Below are 27522 nucleotides of genomic sequence, written 5' to 3'. Positions count from 1 at the left end.
AGTTATTTTCTACTTGTTAGTGTGTTAAAAACGTTTTGTTTCAAAAAAGTTTTTTATTTATATATTCATTTTGAGGTCCCTAGCTAGAGGCCAAAAACGCCACCTGTGGTCCGTTTTTGATTAAATATTGGTATGTAGGTATACTAATCCACGGTATCCTCAAGGCGTTTTTTCATTTTATTTGGATTTTTATTTTTAATGGGGATTTCCCATAAAATAATTAAAAATTTGGATTTTCTCGAAATGGCCCGAACGATTTTCATAAAATGTTAGTATGTTATAGTCCTTTAAATTTTGAACAGAACGGTACAAATCCCATTTCCGTAAAATTAACTGTTCAAAAGTTCGTGTAAGCTATGTTATTTTCCCATAAAAAAAACCATAAAGCAACAAAAATCAGATTTTTTGACAAAGCTAGTTTTGATCAAAATTAATTTGTTATAGTCCTTATTATAATTCTAAAAAATAGTACAACCCCCATTGCTACAACAATTACGGTTCAAAAGCTATTGCAACTGTTGTGATTTTTAACAATAAATCACCGTGTTTACTCCTATATCTTACCCATGATAAAGGTTATTGACAAGCGTATGGGAGAAAGTATGTGTCATAATGCTGATACCATTTATTTTTCTTAAATTCTCCCAGATATTATTTTGTTGTTAATAAGTATTGATGTATTGGTGACAAAATAAAGTCGATTGCGGTTGCAAATTGGAATGTAATTAATTATTCATGTCATGTGATTATCGGAATGCAAATACTAGTTTTTACGAGGGGCGAAGGTACTCATTTTGGTATTATAAACTCAAAAATTTATAATGACTTTTCGTCTTGACGTTTAAACAAGTTATAATATGATTTGAAACCCCCATTTTTTTAATCATTCCAGGAAAGTTATAGAATTTGAATTATTCTTGACCGGAATTTTCTTCGGTGGCCTTACATACAGTTGTCATCTTTTCTCATTGTAGTGTACCCTAGACCAAGACAAAGTATGGTTCTGTATGTATAAGTGTGCCATTAATTTGCTATTTCAGGTTAAGTTTGAGAAGATCTATATTCACAAGATATACAGTACAGTATTTTAATCAGTTTGTGTTTATTTTAAGTTGGATATTTCTTATAGAGAGAGCGTAGTTTGGTTATTAATATTTTTTTTATTATACAGTAACGTACTCCAGCTGAGTTGAAGAAAAATTTGCATAGGTAAATATGCGAGATCGTATAAATAGAAGAAATATATTGCAACGAAATTCAAGACGTTCAAAAATAGCCCGCCACTGAGTTTGGAGGTTCGCGCGCTGGCGGGAATATCTTAGTTTTGCCGCGAGGAGCGTGAGGGGCAAGGCAAGGGCGACAATAATCAGGTAAAATATAATCAGACTCGCTCTTTCATTTGTTAGATAAATGTGTGACATTAATGATACGGTGCAATGTGCATATGTTACATCTCGTATTGCAGATAGGCGTATCCGCGTCTGCACGATTGACAAACTAGGTAGATAATAGATATTTAAAATATGGCTGTGACAAGTCGAAGGTTAAACGGTTATAATTATCTGTGTTGGAGCATAAGTTGAGTTAATGCCAACCCAGCGACTATAATCCACGTTCCGGCCAACAGCATGGTCTCTACTCTCCCACGACCCCTGGCATCGTCACACCGTCGCGAGGATAAACAAGTCTTTTGTTCAGCTTACTTTGTTCTTTCGGGGACAAACTACTATTTGAACAATAATGATTCACCCTTATTACTTACCTACCTACCTACCTAAGTTTACCATGCATAAAATGATTAGCTGATTTGTGTGAATTTAAGAGTTTGTAGTCTATAATATAACCCATCAATCAGCTATCGTGCCTTTAATATGCATTGAGACTGGCGCACGTAGGCCTACGGATACAAAACTCCTTATTTTTTGTTACAATTTCTGTAAGTTCGTAAGAATAAATGTTCGAACAAAAGTAGTCAAATATTGTTGAAAGTTTGTTAAACACCATAGGCATTCACTGGAAGCTGTTAAACTATGCTTGAAACCGTATTGTATAAGTATAATATCTAAAAATATTGTGCAAGTTAGCCACAAAGCCTTTTTAGGAAAATCCGTCGCATTTCTGAGATAATAGTACACACGGCAAATTGAGGCTAAAAATTTACTTTAGCGTATAATAAACCTATTACTAATTCACGTGTCGACATGAACTTATCACGTGTAATTGGCACGGAATAGAAACTTTTTAATGTTCGGAATAAAATGGATTGAAGGGCGTCTGTTGGTTTGAGGAGTGAACTGTAAGGGCGGTAAGGGAGGGGGGATAATTAAGAGTAAGAAGAGGTTTATCTTTTTGTGGTTACAGTACTTAGGTGTAATAAGATGAGTTTTAAGTTCAATTGTTTGTAGATTTACGCCTTATGATAAAATACCTGATAGGCATATCAGGCGTTTAAATTTCACAGAATAGTTAGGCTACATTACAAAAAAATAATTAAATAATTCAAAAAAATACCTTACTAGTCCGGAAAATAGTCATGTCAATAGTCCAACAGTTTCCTCAAGCGGTAGTTAAATTGTTTCTGGGAAAATTAATTGTTGTTTTGCAAAATGTTGACAACACTCATACATTTCTGTTGGTTAGTAATGGTAATCACATATTCTCTGGCACAAAGTCATATGAGGTAATGCGATTGTATATCGAGGACAATGTTACACTCATCATATTCGTGGATCTGTGCGTGGTTTAGAACAGTGGACCCGAGCCAAACTGCAGTAATTCGTAATTGCTGCATTCCTTGCACCACTACAAACTGTCTCGCTACTGCATGCCACATAGCCACACAGTTGCACAGACACGCATATATGTTCAACGCATAATAACTTAGTCAAATATTATTGCGCTTAGTCAGGATTGCACACGTAGGGGATCGAACCCAAGCATGTAGAAAAAGTAAAATCCTAAAAGAAATGTTCTTAGAGTAACAACATCAAATAATCTGAAGTAAGAATTAATTTCAACTTTCAACTGGTTGTACTAAATAAGACATTGATTTATTGCCGGCTTAAATCGGCTAATAAAATCTTAAAACAATCCGAATATCTCGGTATTTTCGATACAGTATTAAAATTTTGATAGTAAAAGAAAAATATTTGTAATGTAAGGTCTTACCTTAGCAATTCTTATTGTATGTATTATCCGATATTAATTTCGGACCCGAAGGTCCATCTTCAGCCGGAGTATAAGTAGACCGAATATTCATAGTAGAATCCACCCAATGAGTTTCGTATGGGTTTTCGAATGTGATACAAGAGATATATTCCGACTGAAGATTGACCTTTGGATCCGAAATTAATATCGGATAATACATGCAATAAGGATTGCTAAGGTAAGACCTTACATTATCAATTAATTATATATAAGAAATCCAGAGGCTACAATGGTTGATAAAAAAAATTAAATAAGATAGTCAATTGTCATTAATCGTACTTATTGGAATCAACTATTAGAAACAAATTGTAGAATTGCTACAGAATTGAGTGGAGCTGGAGTCGTTCACCTAGGCGTATCCTTGCACATAATCCCGGGTCACCAGCCCCCGGGGTCGACAAATTTCAGCGCACCCCAACGTCCGACTTGCGTTATCAAGCGTTATTAACAAGGACGATATGGTTACCTAGGCTGCAGGTCTGTTGCAGGGGAGGTTTTGACAATATGAGAATCAAGGAACCATCTAACAGTTGTGTTTGAATAATATCCCTGTTCCTCACACGATATTTTTGAATTGGGAGTTTGGTTTTTAACAGAGTTGGCGTTAATTTTGACTGATATTATTGTACAATAAAAACCTTTTAAAGGCTGTAAGATTCTATTTAAAATACAGTACAGTAGTTAGTTATAAAGATTAGGCATATACTTAAAGTAAATTTTGAAAATTTTAAGTACGTACACTAAGCAAATTTAGCAAAACGTACTCACACATATGCATGCATATTCATTTTAACGAACTGTGTTTTTAGCCTATGGGGACTTTGAAACGAAAAGTTAAAATGGCCATAAGCCATCGTGGTGACGACTTTATACTTATAGGAAATCTGCTTAAACCCTGGTGAAATTGATAAATCTCTTACTCAAATTCTGAATATATATGTAGGTAAATAAAACAATTGTCCTTACAAATAAATATGAGTAATTTGGCTGTAAGTTCTATTATTCTAAATTAATTTGTGTGTTTTTTCTAATTCAACCCAGTATCCAGTATTTTGTGTGAGTATATTTAAAACTGTTAATCCTCTTTAGTACATTATTATAGTGATAGTCAAAACTAGGAATTTTGAATCTCAAAACGAAACCAGAAACTTTATAGTTGCATAGGTTGCAAAAAAGGTACCTTTTAATAAAATATTTACCATGCAATCGAACTGAAAGAACTTGACTCCTGATTATATTAACGTGAACATATGACTAGTTTATAGACCTACTTTAAGACATCAAAATGGTTAATACATATTAAATTAGTATAAATATGTTCTAGCACAAGTATTTACTATTTATGATCTCTTGCAGTACACAATATTATTTACGTACGGTACTTTATTGGTGTTAGCCCCTTCAATTTTGAAAATTTTAAATCTCGAAACTCATCCATCGAATCTTGAAACCGAAACCATCCCAAAGATTTGATGGTTTTGAGATTTGGTTTTGACACATCACTACATTTTTATTACAGTTAGGATTATTTCAAAACTAAAATTATTTTTAGGTTAGACATTAAATTTAAAGTTCAAATTCAGATTTATTTTACAGTTTTGGTTGTTGCAAATTGAAACATGTTATAGTACGAAATAGGAATGTTTGTTTGGTTAGGTTGACAAAATAAATAAAAAATAGTAAAGATAACTTATGCATATTAAACATTCTTTTTGCGAAGTAACAAAGTAATGATACATTTTCAGTGCAAACATATGCAAAACATATATCAGGCGATTCCACAGTACTGTAGCGAATAGTATATTCAGCCTAATGAATCCCAATTTTGTTTAATTGTTTTTGCTTAACTTACTTATGAAGTAGTATAATGCAGAAAATTTACATTTGTTTGCATATATTTTGTGTATATGTTTTTGTTTACTATATGCGTATTTACCTATACTATTTTAAGTTTGTAGAATACTTTTTGGGTTTCTTTACTATTGTTAAAATGTGTATTTACTTTAAGTGAAAATGTTCGACTTAGTTTGTTTTACTGTTCTAAATCTGAATGCCATGTATACGGCAGTAATTATTTTTTTCGTTTTAGTTTAGTTATTATCATTATTAAATCAAGTGTAAAGTACATCTCAGGCCTAATGATTGTCCATTTTTTTTACTAAACTGACTAATCATATTAAAACGTATCTTTTTCATAGGCATTATTAATAACTGTTGGTACATGTAGGTATATACATGTACTGATTTATACTTGTACAATATTTTTTGATTTAGTTTAGGCTAAGTTTTTTTATTTTGTAATTTATAAATCATTTATTTACATGAAGTAGGCATCCCTAAAACAAAAATATATTAAAATATTTTTTTACTAATGTTTGAAAGTTCTAACACCATTGCTAACATAATAGTCTATATAATATTTGGTATAAGGGAATCGATTGTTAATTAATTTTATTATTGTATATTAATGAAGTGTGTATTGCTGAACGATGTACATACCGAAGCCTACGTACACATTCTTACTATGCATCATGGCTTGACATTATATTTGGTCACAAAAACCTTTCCCGCTATAGAGCCAAAAAGTGTTTATAAATTTTCACTAACAAGCGTGTTATTTAACATTTTCTTTAACGCTTCACTGATTTTGTCGATGGCTAGCGCAAGTCGGATGTACCTCTAGAGGGCCGAGATAAGCCTAGCGCAAGTCGGATGTACCTCTAGAGGGCCGAGATAAGCCTAGCGCAAGTCGGATGTACCTCTAGAGGGCCGAGATAAGTGCCTAGCGCAAGTCGGATGTACCTCTAGAGGGCCGAGATAAGCCTAGCGCAAGTCGGATGTACCTCTAGAGGGCCGAGATAAGCCTAGCGCAAGTCGGATGTACCTCTAGAGGGCCGAGATAAGCCTAGCGCAAGTCGGATGTACCTCTAGAGGGCCGAGATAAGCCTAGCACAAGTCGGATGTACCTCTAGAGGGCCGAGATAAGCCTAGCGCAAGTCGGATGTACCTCTAGAGGGCCGAGATAAGCCTAGCGCAAGTCGGATGTACCTCTAGAGGGCCGAGATAAGTGCCTAGCGCAAGTCGGATGTTTGAAAATGCCGTGGCAGGTGTTTGTGCGCAAGTCGGAAACTCCCGTTCACCTGATTACAACTGAAAGGGGAACAGGTACAGGAGTTCTTGGACATGAGGATTTTGAACTACCATGTCACGTCGTAATCGATTCGAAAAATCACAAATACAATGGAGTTACTGTATATATGACTTGCCCGATTATTGTTTTGCATACAGTCTGAACTAACTCATTACACAGGCGCCAAAAATGCCGCGATTCCTCTCAATTCGCGTTGCCCCACCAGATTGAGTTTAGGATCTGACTCATGGCAATGTTCAACATCGGAATGTTGGCAGCTCTACGTAAACACCAGGTGGGACGTTTTGTCCTGTATTTTGCTGCTCAGACACAGAATCGTTATCTTGTTAGGGCCTTCACCACTTACAGGCAAACAGGACCCCCGTACAGTTACCCCGGTAAGTGCATGTCCATTAATATGTCAAGTTAGAAAAAACAACTCACGTGTAAACAAAACACAACTGAAGTAACTACAGTACATTCTGCTTTGTTTGTACTCAAAACTCAAATTCTTAAACGTAAAAAATGATTGTTTGAAAATTAAAAACTGATCGTATAAATATAAAAGATACTTAAAATAGCCCTGCCACAGCAAACCTGTCGACTAAGCGAATTTCCATTTGTCTGAATCGATTTTCAATTAAATCTATTTAAATAAAATTAGTTTAACGAGTACCTAGGTTTGCTGCTAGAAGGAAACTAATTAAGTGTGGCTTTTAGTAAAATATTAAAAGCTTAGTATAAAAAAAATTAATCTGCCTAGTTCGATCAAAATATATCCCTAAAGAGGCAAACTATAACATTTTACTAAGAATAACAGGGAAATTTAAAATTTAGGCCTAACTATTTTAAAATTTTCTCCGTTATCAATAACCGTACAAAAACACTTTGATATACTAAATTATTTGTTTTTTAAGCTCTTTAAAAAGGTATAGAGAGAAATTGGGAATTCTTTTGTTTCGACGAGGGTCAAAAATGAGAAAAAACTAATTTTTACCCCATAAAACCCCACAGAATATCCTGTTCCCATGGTCCGATCATGCTGGTTCGCGAACTCATTGGAGTTAACTTTGCCTTACACCTTTAAACGAAATTTCAACAAAATCGGACAACAACTAATCAAGTTATCAACTTGTTAAACATTTGAAATCGCGATCATTATCTGGGAAACTAAATGTTTTCTATGAAAGCATCCCAACATAACAGAACATTATGTAAACTGCATACAAACATAGTAAAAATATAAAGTTGCTAACATAACAAAATACATATAAAAACGTCTAAAACGGGTTGATTAAAATAATGGTTAGATACGTGTTCGAATGTACCGTAATAAGGACCGACATTTTAAATCCGTTCGTCATATATTGTCTGGTTGATGTTTGTTTTTGTGCAAGCGAATTTTAGAAACCATGAATTTCAAAAATGCTCGAACCATTCAAATAACAGTTATGCATAACATAGCATGTTATTAACTATGTATTTATTTTCCAAAAAATAAATTTACGATGGTGGGAGCGTGCTAGACTAGTGGTCGAGTGCAGGTCCTGGGTTCAAACCCCGCTAATCAATAACTTCTAACTATCATATAATACCATGACCCTGGAAGATTTAACGTAGAATCCTGTAAATGATGTTGGCATAGCTGTGCTGCAAATCTACAATAAATAAACTGATTCTATTAAATGCAAGTTGTATGCTGCCCATTGTTCAAACGAGACGTATTGTTGAGAAAGGATGAAGGCATGCAGCGTCGATCTTCCTGTAAATTGGCCTGGGTCTAAAACTTGGTGAATCTAATAATACGATTTGCTTGTTTTTTTATCGTCTTAATTTGAACTACAAATAAATAATCGTTGTTCCCAGGAGATGGCTACGATGCGACCGCAGCAGTACAACTCGCCCATCCGCCTCTACTCTCCTCAGACTCTACAAGAGACCCTAGCAGCCCAGTCTCAGGTACTGGCCAACGGCGCTATCGGGTAAGTTGAACCTTCGTTTTTTTAAACGAAATGAAATAACATTTTATTTCCCATTATTTATATATTCATAATTACATTGTATTATTTTTTTACTTAAAAATAATACAGCAATTATTACTATCTAGAAAACAACAAAACAAAAATTATATACTGTAGAAATAAATTGTACAAAAATGTGTTGTGCAAAAAGTGTAAACAAATACCTTCTAGGCCCTATAACAACGGAAAAAGTCTACATTTCTACCTCCTATAACATTGGAAAAAGCCTAAACATAAATGTACTAACATAAATATTTTCAACTATCTTATAATGTTGTAGGCCTATTTTCTTTGAGGTTTGCCTCAATTTTAATCTTGTGTATGAATTTTAATGTGGATATTATGCTGCATCAACCATTTAGCAAAAGGTTATCAAAATTAGATCACTATACACATGCTAAAAGGTACAATTATTAGAATTTAAGTGTGGTGTGGGTTCAACACAAAAGAATGCTAAAACTTAAAGTATAAACACGAATAACGTGGCGCGTGTCTTTATTTTGACGACTTACCCATAGGGCTATAGTTCGGCCGCTTAGATAGCGACCTCCTCTAGCATTGGTTAGCATTAGCGCACAGGTCGCTATCTAAAAAGCGGCCGAACTATAGTGCCGTAGGTCTCGTGGTAAAACCTAGCCCCGTGACCGATTTACTTTTTCCTTTTGAGTCCGTCAGAGGACAAAAATATCATCAGTTCAAATTCATATGCGTGTTCGTTAGCACGATAGCTTGAGTACTACTGTAAATATCATCAGATTTTTATGAAATTGTTTACAAAGCATGTAAACCTACGTCTATTCAAACGAATTCTCAAACCACCATGATCAGTCTATGGGGACGGTGTAAATGACTGTGGTTCACAATTTTTATTGGGTAAAAATGGCGGTTTCCCATTTTTCCCAGACAAAAATAAAACTTAGCAATTTTATTGTAACACTTATTGTGTAACATAGAGTTTAAATAACAAATAGTTTAGTACATTGAAGTGTTGTGCACCACGTGTTTGCCGACATTTTTAATGACATACATATCTATTGAGATTTAACAAATCAGACAAATGGAATTTTGCTTAGTCTACAGGTTTGCGGTGGCGGGTGTATTTTTGCGGCGTCTTCATGTGTCTTCACGGATGGAGTGATGTACAGTGTATACAATTTGACTACAACGGTTGAAGCAGGTCTATCTACGTTTTTAGGTTCATCGAACAAACACAATCATTCCGTTTTAATGTTTTTTTATAACTTTATGCAGATTACAAGCAAATTATCATTAATGATATTTAGGATGTATAGGAAGTATGATAAGTAGGATAATTTAATACCAATTGCTTCTTCTGACAATATCAATTAAACCCAAGACAAGGTGTGCAAGTCATCCAGTACTTCAGCCATACTCAACTGGAAGAATCGAATTACATTCTTCATCACCATATTCTAAACGCAACTGGAATTTTTCACTATGAATGTGATGGCCTTATTTGAAGAAATGCATTATCCCCACAGCGCAATAATGGCAGATTTATCTGTGATGGTTTAAGAAGGTTATGATCTAACTCATTTGTATTTTAAGCTCAGAATTTGGCAACTAGAAATCACTGAATCACTCTCTCTCTTGATCAACCCAATCTCTAAGCCGAGAGTATAGGCATGAGTAATGAGTTTGTGTTGATCTCAAAATAAGCTGGGACGCAACAGGTGATGCATTGGTCGTGGTCTTGGCCACTGTGTGCGAACAGTGAATCGACACAACAAACAATCCAACTTTACACTGCAAACTCATTGTTCCGACAATGACTGATAGGCACGGTCGTGGTTAGCTATTTATAACACTGTCTAATTACAATGCGTTTATAAATAAACAAGTTAAATAGCAATGAATGGGCTGTATTTATATTGTCTCATTCAATGTTATTTATCAGATCTATCAACATAAACTTAGATTTGAAAAGAGAATGAACGCTTATGGAAAATCTGACTTACTTTAAAAGTTCCAAATAATTTTTCCTTAAATAATCAAAGGCAGTGTAATAGCTTTTGAAACCCCAGTTAGTATACAATTAAGTGGTAGCGGATTTTTATCCCCCTGGAATTTTACCCCCTGGGCAAAACTGACTTCACAAACCAGGGGGTAAAATTCAGGCCGAGAACTTTTGAGTTGCACAACAACAGTTCGATGGATTATAGGTGGATTTAATCCCAATATAAAGTTCGGTTGTAATATGTTTGGTTGTCTTTTAATGTACCATCAAATTTAGGGATACTTCCCCGTATGATAAATCTTTTAAAAATTGTTCACGAAATTATCATTTAAATGAGATACTTAGTTTATTATACATATGGTCCCAAACCCAAATCCCGAATATCAAAATTTAACAGTGAAACCTAAGAGGATGTATTATGTCCAACATGTTCAGTGTTAGACAAACTTACGGTTGTTTCTCTGAACTTACCTATAGACATAGTCAGTGTGCTTGTTGCAGGACTTTGTTTCCATACCTTACCATTGACCCCAGAAATCGTCAGTCAGGTTTGGCCCGAGTTCAGGACCAAGTAGTCCGTCAGAAGAGCCAATGAAACCATCTCTTCATCACTTGTTTATTTTTACTCCACCGGAACATCTTCACTATCACTCACGAACTCAAAGTGGCAAGTGGCGTCAACATTTAAATCATAATTCTTGATCAAAAATTTGATTTCTGAATCATCAACTGTTTCGTAATATTGATACACATGACTAGGTATGTACAGTGTTTTGAGTTTGCCAGATTAAAGAAATAAGTACCTGGGGACCGAGCTTTGCTCGGGGTATTTATACAGGATATATTGAATATCCTTGTGTCCCTGCGCATTGACTTCAGTGGAGTTAACTCAGATTTTTTTATAATTATTCACTAAACATAATTAAACTTCAATACCAACTCCGTGGGTAAACAAAGGAAGGTCTGAAGGTGTTTAATGAGTTTCATAGCTCGTGTATTTTAAAATTGAAATATTTACCTGTAAATTACGGTTATGTTAAAAAGTTGTTTGGACATGGTTGCGTCTATAAGAAACGTTTTAACATTTTACATTTTGGCCGCACATGAGCCAAATAACCTTCATTTAATAAAAGCTGAAGGCAAATGTTCGCGTTTCAAACGGCAACACGGATTTTGTGATGGAAACTGGGCTTTGCCAGAAGAACACTGACACATGAAAAATATTTAAGCAATGAACATTTGAATCCTTCAATGACTCGGAAAATGTAACCATTATACACCAAAAGCCCTGAAAACACCCTTTTAATCGGTGGGTATATTGTATAAAAACATTAGTATTTATTATATCCTCGTAAGCTTGTCACCGATGGTCGTTAACGTGGAATATCCATGACCTACCTTTAACTCTGTATAGCGTCTACAGTACAATACGTCGTGCTGTTAACTGTGTTGAGCGTGTTCTCGGAACATGAGTCAGAGGAGCACCTAATTTTAATAGCTGAGGCACGTGCGCAAATTGTCCAACCTGGCAGAGACACAAGTGACGTCACCACTCTGTCATCAGCTTGACTGGAACACATGAATTCCCTCATTTATAGCTCCAAAACGTTGTAAAATGAGCACAATTTTAACAAACCAACAGCTAACGAGTTCTTATTTCTCGTTTCACCAAGAATGTATTTTACAAGGGCCACGAGAAGTAGATGTTGGATGGGTCAAATCACAGTTGTAATGGAGTAACAAATAAGTTGTAATTGACTTTGAGGATTTATCCGTGAGTCCTGCACATATGACAGATTTACATTGAGGTGAGGAATCAAGTTGAACTAAAATGCTGTTATACAAACCCAAACGTATGTTTACCTACGAGACTGTAAAAGATAGCTTGGATACAGTTTGTCATAGTGTGTAGCCTAGAACCCAAATTGTATTAGTTTTACTCAAAACCTTTGATTGCTTGCGTTTGATATGTTTGCAATAAGAGAGTTGATAAGAAAGGTGGATTTAAACTTCGAAAATCAGTCTCAAGATACCTGGGACCTGGTGTTAAAACAAAAAACATTGACGCATGTTTTACATCTAAGAAAGGAAGTGTTTTGAGAGAATTTGACTTAGTGTTCATCGTTGCATTTTAATAAATAATTATTTTTTAATTTACTATTTTTACGCCAAGTTTCGTTAACTTGATAAAGTTTTTTGTTGTAAAATGTCGATGGTTTAGTAAGAAATGAACGTATTTTCCAAACTATAACATTTGACTTATTCTCCATGAGAATAGCATGGGAATTTTAAATTTACAATTTTTTGGAGATTTTCTGTAACTATTTGGTGCGTGACAACGCTTCAACATACTAAATTATTTGTTTTTTAAGCTCTACAAATGGTTTGGAAAGAAAGTGTGAAACTTTGAGTTTTTTGGGTCATAAATGGGAAACCCTATTTCTACCCCACAAAAAAAACCGTAAACACCCGTTCTCATAGTCCGATCTTGCTGGTTTGTGAACTCGTTCGAATAAATGTTTACACGTTTATACCAAATTTCATCAAAATCTGATCATTTTTGCTCGAGTTATCGTGCTAACGGACATAATATATACAGGTATATATACAGTATATAAATATGCTGTATAATTGGATTTGAACGGATTGTGTTTTTGCCCTCTGGGGACCTCAAAACGACCCCCCGGTCTGGGGGTAAATCGGTCCCGGGTCCAGTTCTTACCATGATTACTACGGTAAGCTTATTCCCTATATGGGAAATTCGCTAAAAAGAAAGTACATTTTTATGAAACTTGTTTGTAGCACTACAAACTGAGGCATAATGACAATGTCATCGCAGCGCGGCCTTCACATAATTGATAACAGCCTCGTGTATTGTTTACTTGTTTGTTGCAGTATGTCGGCGACGGTGAGCGCGGAACGAGGTCCTTTATTGTTTTGTTGTATCGCACTTCTTAAAAATGGTCAGTTATTGAACAGAACGTATTCAGAAACCTTCATCAATGTTTGATACTTTGTGATAATTGGTGAGCATTAGCACATATGTAAAAAATAAATAACATAAATGGATAATAGTAGTACAGTATTCTTTTGTCTTTAGCATTAAACGTTCATTGACTACAGCACAAATAATGTTTTACACATTTTAAAACTAGTATTTGAGGACGTAATTAAAAAAAAAAAAACTAATTCAAAGGAGTTAAAAACAGCAATCCTGAAGCTACATTATTTCAGGCTTAATCTACGTTATAAAACGTAATATTTGTGATATCCAACTGTTATGCCACACAATACAGAGTGACTAATCTTTTTTTTTGTAGTTACAAAAAATTCATCAATAAGGTAAATGTTTTGATAGAAGAATCGACAAAAATGGGATCCATGTGGACAAATTAATTTGGCGTGTGTCGTAATTTCGTTATTTAAACAGCGTTACCTATGGACTCATTTACGGAACACCCTCGATATTAAAATCTGTTTGGAGCGTGGATGCCGAGGTATGACAAGACAAACCTTCATCCCCACGTGATGGACTTCCAAAGAGGTTCTGCATTTTAAGCATTTTAAAATCAGCCCCTCCAAAAATATAAACTTTTAACCACGGCCAGTTGTGGATTATTAGAGTGTCCAGAGCAATTTTAACTATATTAAATGACGACGTATAGATTCTAATGGCACTTGTACGTGTGAGTAACATTTTATAAATAGCGGGAGAGCGCTGGGTCCCACGGCAGCGGCAGCGCGAAGAGCCGCATTCTGTCCATTGTAGGATTGAAAGTGACTGCGAGCTGATATCACCATGCAGGTCCAACGCAGACCGTAAGTAGGCATACGCCAATAATACTGATATTTACATTTAAATATACTAAGAAAAAAAACTCCTTTTAATATCAAAATATTCTTCTTTATAAATTTATGGTAACTCTTGTTGTTGATAATATAAATAGGCCAATCCTTAAGTAAGTTTTAAAACATTTTTGATTTAGTGTATTTTTTGTGTTTCGTTTTTGCCTTTTAAGTTGCTTGTCAGACTTTGTTGGATCTTTCGCCATAATTTATTAGATTAAGTAGAACGTTTTGGGATTTACTTAAGTTTTTAAAACTTCCAAACATTGGCTGAAAAGTGTTAGGAACCTTACAACGGCATACTTTTAAATGCAAAATCAATGCTCAAAATAAATGTTTCGCTCGAATTCATTTTTAGTTTATACTTGGATTATTACCAATGAATACCAGCATATATAGCTACTCAATTAACTTACAATCAAATCAAGTGAGCTTATTTGCCCTTAAAGCGTCAAATATGCAAACGTCATCATCACTTCCTTATAGTTAATATATTTATTATATATTTAAATGTACATTTACAACACCTAAAGGCTAAATTTGCTATCCAATATATACATATTAGTATTATCGGCTGTTTTGTGTTTATGATTTGACTATAGATTTCGCAAAGACACTTTGTGATTTTTTCTACAGATTTTAACAATCAATTCGATAGAGGTAAACACAAAATACTCTCTGCAAAATGTCAGATCAATGACTCTCATCTCATTAAACGTAACACATAGCAAATGTTCACAATGGTGAGTTATCCAGAATAGGCTACCGTAATGAGAATGACATTGTTCCTGATTACAGCTTTGAATGCACCTTATAATGAAGGCTTTGCAAAGCTTACATAAGTATCCATGGCTGTAGTATACTGTATATACCACCTATAACATGTAATTATAATTATATGACTAACGGTTATTTATTTGAAAGGATCTAAATTATCTTAAATTATTTTAGCTACAACGAAATATTGACTGTTCTTACCTGACAGTTTGTAGCAAAACTAATGAAACACATTTTAGTTTTAAATCGTGATTCTTTACCACGAAAATCACATTTAGAAGTAATATACCACGAATATAATATAACTTTCAGAGTAAACACAATAGGTATTTTGACAAAGTAAGTACCGTACCTCTTGAAATATCTCTTTACACATGAGGGATACTTGGCCACCGAGGTGCGTGACATAATAATGATACAGTTTGGTTAGAGGAAAGTAAATAATTAAACGACTGTCAAAACCCTAATGTCTTGGAAGAGAGCCTATAAGCGAAGGTTCTGGCTTGTGCCTCATTAGCAGCACGTCACGCTCATTGACGTCACGGATCACGCTAATTAATACAGAGCATCACTGCAGGGGAAAGCTGAAGATTCTCTTTACAAGTCTAGTCAGTTCAAATGTACAAACATTGAATTTTTAATACATTGATGATGGATAGAGTCGAGATATTCATGCATTCAGTCCGATGTGATAGTTGTATTTTCCAATCATTGATGTTTTAATAAATTATCTCGACTGGCTAGTAACGGTTGCCGTACGAAGATCACCTCTTTACTCATTTTAGTTTGTATTCAGCTTAAAATACACACCTTGGCGACGCCAGCATTGATACCGAGTTGTTTTATCACTACTCGATTATACAGTCATTCAGCAGTTTATGCATGTATGTCTTTAACAATACAAATCATATTTGGGTACATATCAGCTGGATCTAGTTGTGAACACCCAAGGGTTGATGCTGAGACCATGTTATATAGAACTGAGGCATCGCAATATAACCTAAGTGCTATGCTATCGGTTAGATGCTATAACAAAAGGTCAACTTTATATAATAACAAGAGTTCCGCATTTCACTTATAAAACATGTAAAAGAACACTAACAAGAAAAAATCAGTCACCTTGCCATGAAACCTTTACTGATTTAGAACTAGTTGCTATTGATTTAGATCGTAAAGTTTTTGTAAACTAACATAGGCTATTATTTATTCACACACGTCAGGGTAGATGTAAGTGGGCCAGTGAGTAGTGACGTAGGCTGTGGTCTTCTGATGATAATGGGTGTGAGAACGCGACCGTGGTGAGAGCTCTTCGGTTCACACACCTGTTTGTTTACATCGCTCTTTATTTTAATGCCACCTTCCGCCATTCCCTGATACATCAGCTCGGCACGCAACGTCCAAATAGCATCGGGAACTTGTAGTATAAACTGAAATTTTCTTCGTGAGTTTATAGTTTTTTTTTGAAAACTTAACAACTGACAGAAAGTACACAGGTCACTTGGGCATGATAAGAAAACACCTCTATTACTAATTAGGAGTTATGTATTTAGATAACATGTTTTAAGAAATTTGCGTTATATTAAGTATACTTTCTTATAGAGTTTACATTTTATTTGGACAATAGCTAATACCTACTGTAGCCCATGAAATAAAAGTTTACAATAGAATTTGAATAGGGTTACTCATCTTGTTCACACCTTATTCATAAGACCACAACTTACATTTTTTATTTCCAATAAGACAGGCAACTTTATTTTCTTTTCAAATAAACCCTTTACTTAGCAAATGGAACCAAGATATTCCATATTCGTATGTGATTTGGGTAATAAGATCATAACTAGTTGTTGGTCTATGTGTGTCAAGCAATAAAAAAAAATGTATACCTGGACATTACTTTGTTAGATATTAGCCAGATATTTTTTATGCAGTAGAGTAACTCGGGACAAGAGTGTGTACGGGGTAAGAGGGGTAAGTGTACGCAGAGCGAAAATTTTTACCTTGCGCTTGAGCTAGTTTATTTATTTATTTGTCAACGGATTTACACCAATTTTACAGTTTGATTGAGTTGTAAATTGCTGCTTGTTAGAATGATTAGATAATCCATAATAATAATAACAATGAAAGGAATGTCAAATGTAACAATAATAAGAGTAAAGTATACAAGTGAAAAAACTAGGACAAAGAGAGAACTGAGTAACGATAAGCAAATACATAGTTAAATGAATAAAGAAGATATGTATACAATAAATGGCACATGGACTAACCTAGAAAACAATAAATAATATAAATAACAATGAAATAACAATAAACATGATAAATATTTTTGTGAGAACAATAAACAATACAAATAACAATGAAATGAGTTGGTACTGTACCACTAAATCTCATTCGGTGCAAGACAGAACACTCGTCATTCCTCCGTAGTTTGATGGTTCCTCTCCGTTCATTTATCTCACAATGAGGTAAAATAATTTTACCGTTATTTTGATATAATATTTGAGAATTTGGGAATTATTATACGTTATTCAAATAATTAATTCAATCCTACACAGTTTAAATGGTCATTTAATGATCTACTTATAGCCACGTTAGTTTAGTTCCATTAATGGCCACAGCGAGCAGCAGCTCATTACATGTAAAAACTTTGAATGTGGGGCAAGAGTTCGCATGCCCCAAACATGTTATTTTAGTGTTCACACCTCGTTTAAGAAATCCAAAGGTAAAAGAACAATTTAACAACCAAGGACCACTGAGCTAAAATTATAACTGGAGGTAGCACTGCCATGGCAGAAGTCTGTCAAAAGCGTGTCGCTGATTTTGTTAGGTTGGTATAGCAGCAGGTTTTTTTATCCAATAACATGGCTTCTATAACTAGGTTTGCATAGCAGTGAGTTTTTTCATCCAATAACATGGCTTCTTTATAACTCACACCTCACGCAAACATGGCGGCTGGCGACACGCATCGTTGACATTCAGTGCTACCTCCAGTTAGAATTATAGCTCAGTGCCAAGGACATCAAGTTCCAAAATTATCTGTCTAGAGGAACCGCCAAAGGAGGACTGGATTCAATGCACTTCATTCAAGTGCATAACTCTTGTTTCTTGAAAAAGGTTAGGATATACTTGTATGACAATGCATTTTATACTTTGAATGACTTTTTTAACAGTAGTGCTAAGTTAGTTTAAGCTTTGAGATGACATTTTACTTACTCATCATCAATGTATGACTATTCTCTATGTACATATTTGTATATTTATGGAGAATTAAAACTCTTTCTTTCTTTACCAATCTATATTGTTTATATTTAACGATTAAAAATATATAAAACTGTTCCAGGACTTCTAAGGCAGGGTGCACACTGGAGAAACCCGTTTCAGGAAACTGGTTTCATTAAATTGGTTTCAAGGAAACCATTTCTTTAACAAATGCACACAGAAGAAACGGGATTCCATCAGTTTCGTGATATGAATTCGGATGATGATTATGTGACTATATTGGTGGTGGCTAAAGGAAACTAAAAGAAGGAAGTATTGGGTTCCCCTGTTGATTAGGGATGGTCAACACAGTACTTACATTGTAGCTCATTAATTATGCAGTGATACGGTCAATTTTTTTTATATTTTAGAATGCCAAAGCCTCTTTTTGAACGTTTGGTGGAATTACTTAGCCCACTAATAACAAAGAAGGACACCAACCGGAGGTTAGCTCCGAGTGCTGAGGAAAAATAACAATACATTGAGGAAGTCAATAAAACCAATAGAAACGTGAAACTGAAGCCTATACGAAATCTGTTTTTTGGATTTCATGTATACCAGTTGCAAGAAACAAATGAAATTACAGTTTCATGCAACGCAGTGTGCACTGCCCTGTGTTAAACTAATCTATCTGTTGCGAGCAACTAAAGTTTCTCGTTTCATGAAATCGGTTTCCTGAAACGGGTTTCTCCAGTGTGCACCCTGCCTTACTCATTATATTTTGCTCTTACAAATATTTTTCAAGTCTTTTGGTTGCTGGGCGATTCCAATTTTATAGATTGCAAGTATTGCACAAGCTTTGGAGACACAATGACTAAATTCTAGTAAAACATTTGGGAAACTGTGTACATATTTTTACTATCATATGTAATTTGATCATAATATTAGTGTCTAGAGCTAAAGGATTAGATATGTTTAAGTATCTGACAGTGAGATCTTTTAGAGAATTTGCAGCCAATACAAGCAAATACACTTTACAAAATGTTTCAGCTCGTAGACAACTTCACACCACTCAGATACCCTGGAGGGACACACATAACCGAACGTTTCCCATGGTTTACTACTACCAAAACCCTCTCGACTGGCTTAAGATTAAATGGCAGTTGCTAAAGTTGAAGAAATGGGATAGAGATTTCAATGAGAATGATTTTTTTGTCGGTTCCACCTACGCTATTTCTTCAGTAACTCACAAAATAAGGTTGGAAAGCTACAACGAGCTCGAAGGTCTACTCACACCGATAGCCTTGTCTAAACTAAAAAGAGACATTTTGGTTCTGTGGAATGATGATATACTGAGGAACATTGCTTTAAAGTTGACTGATATTAAGTTGGCTGTTCCAACCAAAGTTCAACTACGTTCAGTTCCTCTATCTCCAGCTAAGCTGTGTGATATAGACATGTGGTACATGGCCATGAAATGGCAAGACCCTAGTAACACTGCACTTCTCATCATTGACGTTGTCGCCAGATTCAACAGGGACTTTAACCACCCTGACTGGACAATTTCCTTCTTTGAACTTAGGAAATACCATGTGCAAAACTACAATCAACTATAAGATAAATGTATGTTTTGTATTTTATTGTCTCAGTGCACAAGATTAAGATTGTGACCAGTTGTGCTTAGTTTGTAAAAAAATAAACAACATAAATTACAACCAATTAAACCACAAATATTCCAAAGCAACGTTTATTTACAAAAATGTTATAACAATGTATTTATTTACTTTTTTTAAGCGTATTAAAGCCAAACTCTTTGATAAATAAATTAAACCCCCACCAAGCAAACCTGCAGACTAAGCGAATTTCCATTTGCCTGATTTGATTTTCAATTAAATCTATTCAAATAACATTAGGTTAAACGAGTACCTAGGTTTGCTGCCTACAGGGAGAGTTCAATTAAGAAATATTGAAAACGGGAGGAGGAGACAATTAATACTAAGGTATCTTATGCGAATGAGGAGAGTAGAAAAAGAGAGACCTGGTCTAACAGAAACACATTCACTTTGTGAGATGAATACTGCTTGCCAGTTCTGCTGTACAACTTACTTTGGAAGTGAAAAAAATATATAAAAGCACATAGTGTTGTCAGGTAGAAAAGTAAACTTGCCTAATGTCAGATCAAATTTTTTTTAACATAGTTTTATTTACAATCTGTTTTGCATTTAAACAATAAGTAAATTAATGCATGCAAGATATGTTTACTTCTGTAACTGACAGATCGAGATATTTCAAAATATTTAGTAGAAACTATAATAATGCCATGGCTATGATAAGTTTAAGTACCAAGATTATACCTATACATAATCCTACCTATTATAATCTTGGCGGACCTTATGTTTTTATTGTAAACGTTTGTATTACTTGCTCTACTTCAATTGAGAAAAAACGCTAAGGGATTGTTTACTTCTAGGTTATGTTGCCAGTTCCTCTGACAAACTTATATTTTTGACTGAATTGGCCAACACAATCCAGACATTTCAAGTAAAAAATAAGAAGTTTAAAAAAACTCATTTTATGTTGAAAGTTTTAGTGCAATATTAGACCAAACATAATTGAAGAAATTAGTGTTTATGTATTCAACGATCGAGTAGTTACGGCCAAGTTTATTTTTATGATTCAGAAGAGGCAAATAATATACGCTGTTCAAAAGGAGAAAATGAAAACTGCTATCCAAATCTTATAGCTACAAGTGTTGTCCAACCTATTTTGACAAATGAATCCACACTTTAAAAACTTTGGGACAGGTATTAAGAAAAACTCCACTGAGCAACGCGAGTACGTTCTGATGCGGGCATATACTGTGACTGACAGACGTTAACCAACTTTCAAAGGTGTTGCTGCTTTAGCCCATTCAAGGCAGATTATGGCTATCCAGTTGGTAACCCAGAGTTTGTGGGTAAAAAATAGAGCACATGAAATGGTTGATATCACCCCACTTTTCAGGATTCTCTACGGGGAAAATTCGTTGGTTTAGGGGATGTCTCAAATCAAAGAAATAAAATGACCCAACGTAAATTACTTAACACAGGTTATCAGTAAGGCAACAGTTTTCTTCAATTCTCAATGCTGGAAAAACTATGTCGCAACAAGTTGACAAGAACTGAAGCAGATCGTTTAGCATTCATTAGAAGTTATCAGTAAAACTGAGAGCAGAAATAATGTAGGTGAACCTTGACGATGCGAATAGAGATATTTAAAATTAGTTAAAACAAGTTTTCAAACAACTCTAAGATGTAACTAGAATTACTCAAATTTAAGCATAACGTTTTCCTTGACGTTATGTTTCATACTATGCGGCTCATTGAGCCGCACGGGTTCTCTAGTAGATTATATTTGTATTTTTTCGTAATATGTTTAGTAATATCCCAATCTTTTGAGCTGTTTTTATATGTATATGTACGTAATAGAACATCCCAAACAGGTCTTTGACCTAGGGATGAATTGTTTCATAGTTAAATAATTCACAAGTGTGTGTGGTTAGTTAATCTAAGTTATTCTTAGTACTCTGTGTATAAACTTGTAATTCAATATGAAACAATAAAGATTTTCTGATTGATTCTGATTTCTGATATATAGTAACATTGACTACATAACATTCTAAGTTTATACTCAATGACAGTATGAGCCAATAAATAACAGTGGCTAGTCAGAGAGTGGGCTAACTTCCTACCATGCAGGCTTCTTCCTATTTATCTGGCTTAAATATGTAACACTTGGTGTTATATATTTAATATTAGTAAGTTATTGATTCATGTTTTTTTTACAATTTTCTCCAACTAAACTAGAACTGATTTGGGTGCGAGGGGTGGCACAGTGGTGGTTCTCCTCATACTGTACCATCAAAGGAGAGAACAGTTTATTGTAGTCAGAGGAGTTGACAGGTCTATGCGCTCGACCATTTGTCTCATCTTGGGACATAGTAACGTAATTGTGGGGTTTCTCAGGGGCCTGTCCTCGGAACTGTGCTGTTCTTGGTTTACATAAATGGACTGACTTCAAGTCTTGAGACTGGGATTTCTTTCTCTTTGCAAACGAAACTTATTTCGTTTCCATATCCTTCTGACACCCTATTATGTTCCCTCATTTGGGATGTTAAAATGCATCAGGAACCCGATTGCTTTTAGACTCCATAAGGAAGCAATTCGAACAATTTTCAAAATTTGCCCAAAAACTTCTTACCAAGAAGTTTTGTGTGTTGTTGTTATGTTGTGTGTATTTTAAAACGTCAATGCTTACATCCTTGAAATAACGTTTTTGAAAAATTGCTTCTCTAAAATGTCCAGGCTTAAGATCTTCCCCTTCTTCTCTGCGAAACCACCTCAATCTTTTTATACCAAGCATTCAACCACTTAAAAAACAACAACAAAATTATACTACCGGTATCTGTAACATCTATAAGGGAGTTTTGCTCTTTAATGCTTCGCCAAATCATCTAAACATTTAGGTCAAACCCAGTTTTCTTTTAATAAACCTCTGGAATTTACTGGTAACCAAATGCCCCTACTCACTGTGTCCGTGGGTGTATTGCTGACGTACAGTTATAGGCTTGGGTACATTTCAGCAGGGATTTCCATGTAATCTAAATACGTTAAACTGTATAGACTAGAACATTTGTATTTATTTGATTTATTAATTTACATAGCCAATATATTTATGTAATATTCTAGCCTATGTCTTATTAAATTATTTTTTTAGCGAACATGATTTCTCAGTAACTACCCACTCCTTCCTTACAGATTGAAGATTAATAAATGACGTGTCTATCAAGGGGGGAGAAGAGGAGGGAGAAATAAAATGAGTGGTGGGGAGGAGGCCCCTCAGTTTCCTCTTAACATTGGACACTGGCTTTTCAATAGCGCTGGTTGTGTATTATTTTTTTAATATTGAAGGTTTAAGACAGTAAGACACTGTATTTTGATTGATGTGTTGCAGAGTTGACTTCCATCAGCTCGCCAAGCCAGCGAACCTGTCCAACTCTGCCGTTCTGCGCATGCTAGAGGAGGAGGAGGCGCGCGGCAGAGGCCAGGGTCAGTACAACCATTCATACCACTAGATGTTGTACTAAAAATTATCTAAATACTTCCGCATAAATTACAATTTCTAAATTAAAATTATATTTTAATAATTTACATAAAATTGTTCGTCAAAATAGTGTAGTGTGGTGTAAATACTTCTATTGATTTTAAGTTTTCAAAATGGATTGTCCGTTGAAATAAAATAAAATAAAATAACGAGTGTTTACCAAACACCAACCTGGTGATTATATTTGGCAATGAGTGGTTATAAACAAAACATAACTTCTCTTAGAGGTTTATGAGTAGTGGTTGTTAGTCCTTTATCGGTGGGAATATATAAGAATTGTACAGAATTTTATTATTAAGTTAGCTTATACTATAATTTGACAGTTCAAGGAGCAAAGGTTATGAGGTACAGTTTCTGCTCCCAAGATTCTTAAGTTTTATGATTATGAGAATACAGTAGTTTTATTGGTGCATTTTCATGGAAACAGAAGGAACATTACAATAAAAAAATTGGGGTTACAAAAATAGGGGTTGGCTTTCTTACAAAATGTAATACAAGTTTCCCGGTATTTTATTTTTGCTTCTGTGATATTTACATTATTAGTTGCAGGTAATGATTCCTGACAAAATTTCAGTAGTCAGGGTACAGCATAGGCCTATTTATTTTATGTGAAATCATTATAAATTGTCTTTTTGCTTTAATACAGTACCCTGTGTTGTGCGATTCTTTTATAACCATCAACATTTAATATGTAAGTTTTTTCAACAAAGTAAACTTTTAAGTAAGTGTATAATTTGAAAATTAAATCGTATGTTACAGTATTTTCATACATGCATCAGCTCCTCTTAGAACTTTCACTAGGACGCCTTTTAAGTTAGCCTAGCTTGAAAGAAAGCTATTTGTTCAAACTAAGAGGTCCAATGAAATTTTGTTCCTGAAATCAAAGGTGGAGGTGTAACTATTTTATAAAACAGATTGAAACATCAATATTTTCTTTTTAGTATCCTCTCCGTTGCAAAGCACGGGTACAGCAGCTAGTATAAAATAAATTAACTGTAAACCCCTTTTGGACAGGTTCAATTTTGTACAGCCAAACAGGATGGATCAGTTTGTTACAATAGTTTATACTATTATTTTGAAAAAGCTACAAATTTGAATAAATGTTTTAGTAAATTGTAATTTGATGTAGGCATGTCATAAAAACAAAAGTGAGTCTTCCACCCTCAAAAGACAAGCCATTCATTTGTATAGTAACTTATAATCCCTGATTGAAAAGTAAGAAACAAAACTAAGAAGGCAAAATAAATAAAGATTTATTTTGCTTAGTACCTTAACATTACATGTTGTTTCACTAAATAATATATATTTTCAATTCCCATTTAGGTTATAAAATACCTTACAACTCTTATCCATTTGTGCCAAAAGGTAAGACCTTAATGCTGATGTTGGCACTCTGCATCAAGAATGAAATAGTTGCAACTCTATAATATCTAAATTAATGTACAAAGTTAGTTACAGCACATAGTCCAGGACCTGACTAGGGTTCTGTGTGCATGTCGTGTATAGAGAATTTTGCTTTTGCATTTCAATATAGGTGTCTTAGGAAGTGTTTTCCACTCGGGTGTCAAGTTCGCACCTGGTACGTTTTCGAGCTATGACGTCATCAAAATGGCGGCCATTGATTTTTTTAAATCGTATATTTCGCAAACTATTTGTCGGATTGGAATGAACTTTTTTTTGTTTGAAAGATAATTTTAAATGCTACCTGTTTTAAATTTACACATTTGTTGTATGTTTAGTACATTCTTCGTAATTTTGCAAAAACCTGTATTTTTAAATATTTTTGTGTTATTTTTGTTTGTAATGTTTTATTGATACAATTTATCAAAAACCACCAATGAAAAAGTTTTAGAACGTTTAAAAGTCTTTACAAAAATACCAAATTCGATATGTTTTACTCAAAAGATTACTTCAAGAAACTAGATAAAACTCATAAAAACACCAATTTTGGCGCAAAAACGCCTATTAGTCCGGCATCTAGGGCAGTTCGCAAGTCTTATAAAGACAGTTTTACCATTCAATGTTGATGTATGTGTCTAAATAAGTGTTATCAACTCGGGTGTCACGTCTGCACCCACTGCAGTTTCCGGTTATGATGTCTTTAAAATTGCTACATGTTACGATTTTACCAACTATTTTACTTAAAATAAGACCATTACCTTCTTTTAAGCAAATAAAAGCACAACAAATCAATGTAATTAGTCCATAAGAATGTTTCCACTGTATGAATACCCCCGGTACAGCAATCCTGTCGACTAAGCGAATTTCCATTTGCCTGGATTGATTTTCAATTAATCTATTGAAATGAAATGAAATAATATTTTATTTCCCATAAATTATAGACATATAAGTACATTGTATTTTTTTTTACTTAAATATAATACAGCAAACATTACTAACTAGATAACAAAAGAAAAATTATATTCTGTAGAAATAAAACGAAAAATGTGCAAAAAAAAATACCTTCTATAACAAAGGAAAAAGTCTACACAGGCAGGGCCTGTGCGTAGACTCGAGTTGCGAAAAAGGTTAATTTAGATGGGAGGTAAAAAAATGTATAGGAAAACAAAAAATAATTAAATTAACATTGTTTAAGAATACCTAGATTTGCTGCTTAAGGAAAACTAATAAAGTGGATTTTTTATTAAAATATTAATAGCTTAGTACTGGATAAATAAATCTGCCAAGTTTGATCAAAATATATCCATAAACAAGCCAACTACTACAGTTACAATATTGTCCATAAGAATAACATTGGAGTTTTAAATAAAAAATGTTTTTATTTTCTCAGTAACCAATAACCGTTCAAAAACACTTTCACCGTTAAAAAAACATAGGTACTCTTAAACAATGTAATTTAATAGATTAATTGAAAATCATTCCAGGCACTTAAAAACACTTCTTTAGACACATACATCAACATTGAATGGTAAAGCTGTTTATATATGACTCGTACACAGCCATCGATGACGGATTTATATGGGTTTTTGCGCCAAATTAGGTTGTTTTGTACGATTTTCTAGTTTCTTGACGTGATCCTTTGAGTAAAGCATATCGAATTTGGTATTTTTTTAAAGCCCTTTAAATGTGCTACAACTTTGTTTTTAAGTTATTTCTGATATATTTTATCAATAAAACGTTATCGACAAAAATAACACAAAAATGTTTAAAAATATAGGTTTTTGCAAAATTACGAAAAATTTACTAAACATACATGAAAAGTGTAAATGTAAGAAAGATAGCATGTAAACTTATCTTTCAAACAAACAAAAGTTCATTCTGATCCGATACATGGTATGTAAAATATAGTTATTTTTAATATAGCCCTTTCCGCCATTTTAATGACGTCATAACCGGAAACTGCAGTGGGTGCAGACGTGACACCCGAGTTGAAAACACATAATTAGACACATACATCAACATTGAATGGTAAAACTGTCTTTATAAGACTTGCGAACTGCCCTAGATGCCGGACTAATAGGCGTTTTTGCGCCAAAATTGGTGTTTTTATGAGATTTATCTAGTTTCTTGAAGTAATCTTTTGAGTAAAACATATCGAATTTGGTATTTTTGTAAAGATTTTTAAACGTTCTACAACTTTTTTCATTGGTGGTTTTTGATAAATTGTATCAATAAAACTTTACAAACAAAAATAACACAAAAATATTTAAAAATACAGGTTTTTGCAAAATTACGAAGAATGTACTAAACATACAACAAATGTGTAAATTTAAAACAGGTAGCATTTAAAATTATCTTTCAAACAAAAAAAAGTTCATTCCGATCCGACAAATAGTTTGCGAAATATACGATTTAAAAAAATCAATGGCCGCCATTTTGATGACGTCATAGCTCGAAAACGTACCAGGTGCGAACTTGACACCCGAGTGGAAAACACTTCCTAAGACACCTATATTGAAATGCAAAAGCAAAATTCTCTATACACGACATGCACACAGAACCCTAGTCAGGTCCTGGACTAACATGTGTATATTTCGGTGTTAGTCATCGTTTTTTCATGTTAGCTTATTATTTTGTATAACAGTTTAAGTCAGTTTCTGAGTTGAATGAGTTTGTTTACAATGTTGATAAAAAATACAAGTTTTAACACTAAAATGTTATGCCATCTGTTCTGGAAAATATATGTGATCGAATGTTTGGTTTGTGCAGTATTGTAAGTTCAGTACCTACATACTAACATTATTTAGAAAGGTCATTCATGATTT

At 34.1% G+C, this 27522-nt stretch overlaps 2 protein-coding genes across 5 annotated transcripts in view; both read left to right on the top strand.

Moving 5' to 3' along the window:
- The first annotated feature begins 1308 nt into the window (after positions 1 to 1308).
- Positions 1309 to 27522, top strand: part of LOC128983414 (uncharacterized) — a 60076-nt gene continuing 33862 nt past the window's right edge. The window contains exons 1-3 of one of the 4 annotated variants that reach the window (XM_054402695.1): positions 1309 to 1370; positions 8204 to 8319; positions 23147 to 23241. In XM_054402695.1, the coding sequence (XP_054258670.1) occupies positions 8207 to 8319; positions 23147 to 23241 (208 nt within the window). In that variant the 5' untranslated portion in view covers positions 1309 to 1370; positions 8204 to 8206. Of the gene's footprint in view, positions 1371 to 6672; positions 6736 to 8203; positions 8320 to 14027; positions 14156 to 23146; positions 23242 to 27522 lie in introns of those variants that run through there. The other 3 variants (XM_054402698.1, XM_054402696.1, XM_054402697.1) reach the window with 3 other exon arrangements.
- LOC128983415 (uncharacterized) lies at positions 19015 to 19874 on the top strand. The gene has a single exon (XM_054402699.1). The coding sequence runs from the start codon at positions 19126 to 19128 to the stop codon at positions 19768 to 19770; it is 645 nt and encodes a 214-aa protein (XP_054258674.1). The 5' UTR covers positions 19015 to 19125; the 3' UTR covers positions 19771 to 19874.

This window comes from Macrosteles quadrilineatus, unplaced genomic scaffold (assembly GCF_028750875.1).
Source record: "Macrosteles quadrilineatus isolate MER2022 unplaced genomic scaffold, UCM_ALF_1.0 Scaffold_1__1_contigs__length_201487025, whole genome shotgun sequence".
Classification (NCBI taxonomy): Eukaryota; Metazoa; Arthropoda; class Insecta; order Hemiptera; family Cicadellidae; genus Macrosteles; species Macrosteles quadrilineatus.
Note: the sequence above shows the minus strand (reverse complement) of the source record. Positions and strands in the feature narration are given on the sequence as shown.

What these genes read in the sequence shown, in the direction of transcription:
- LOC128983415 (XM_054402699.1), top strand. Translation starts at nt 19,126, where the DNA reads ATGTTTAAGTATCTGACAGTGAGATCTTTTAGAGAATTTGCAGCCAAT.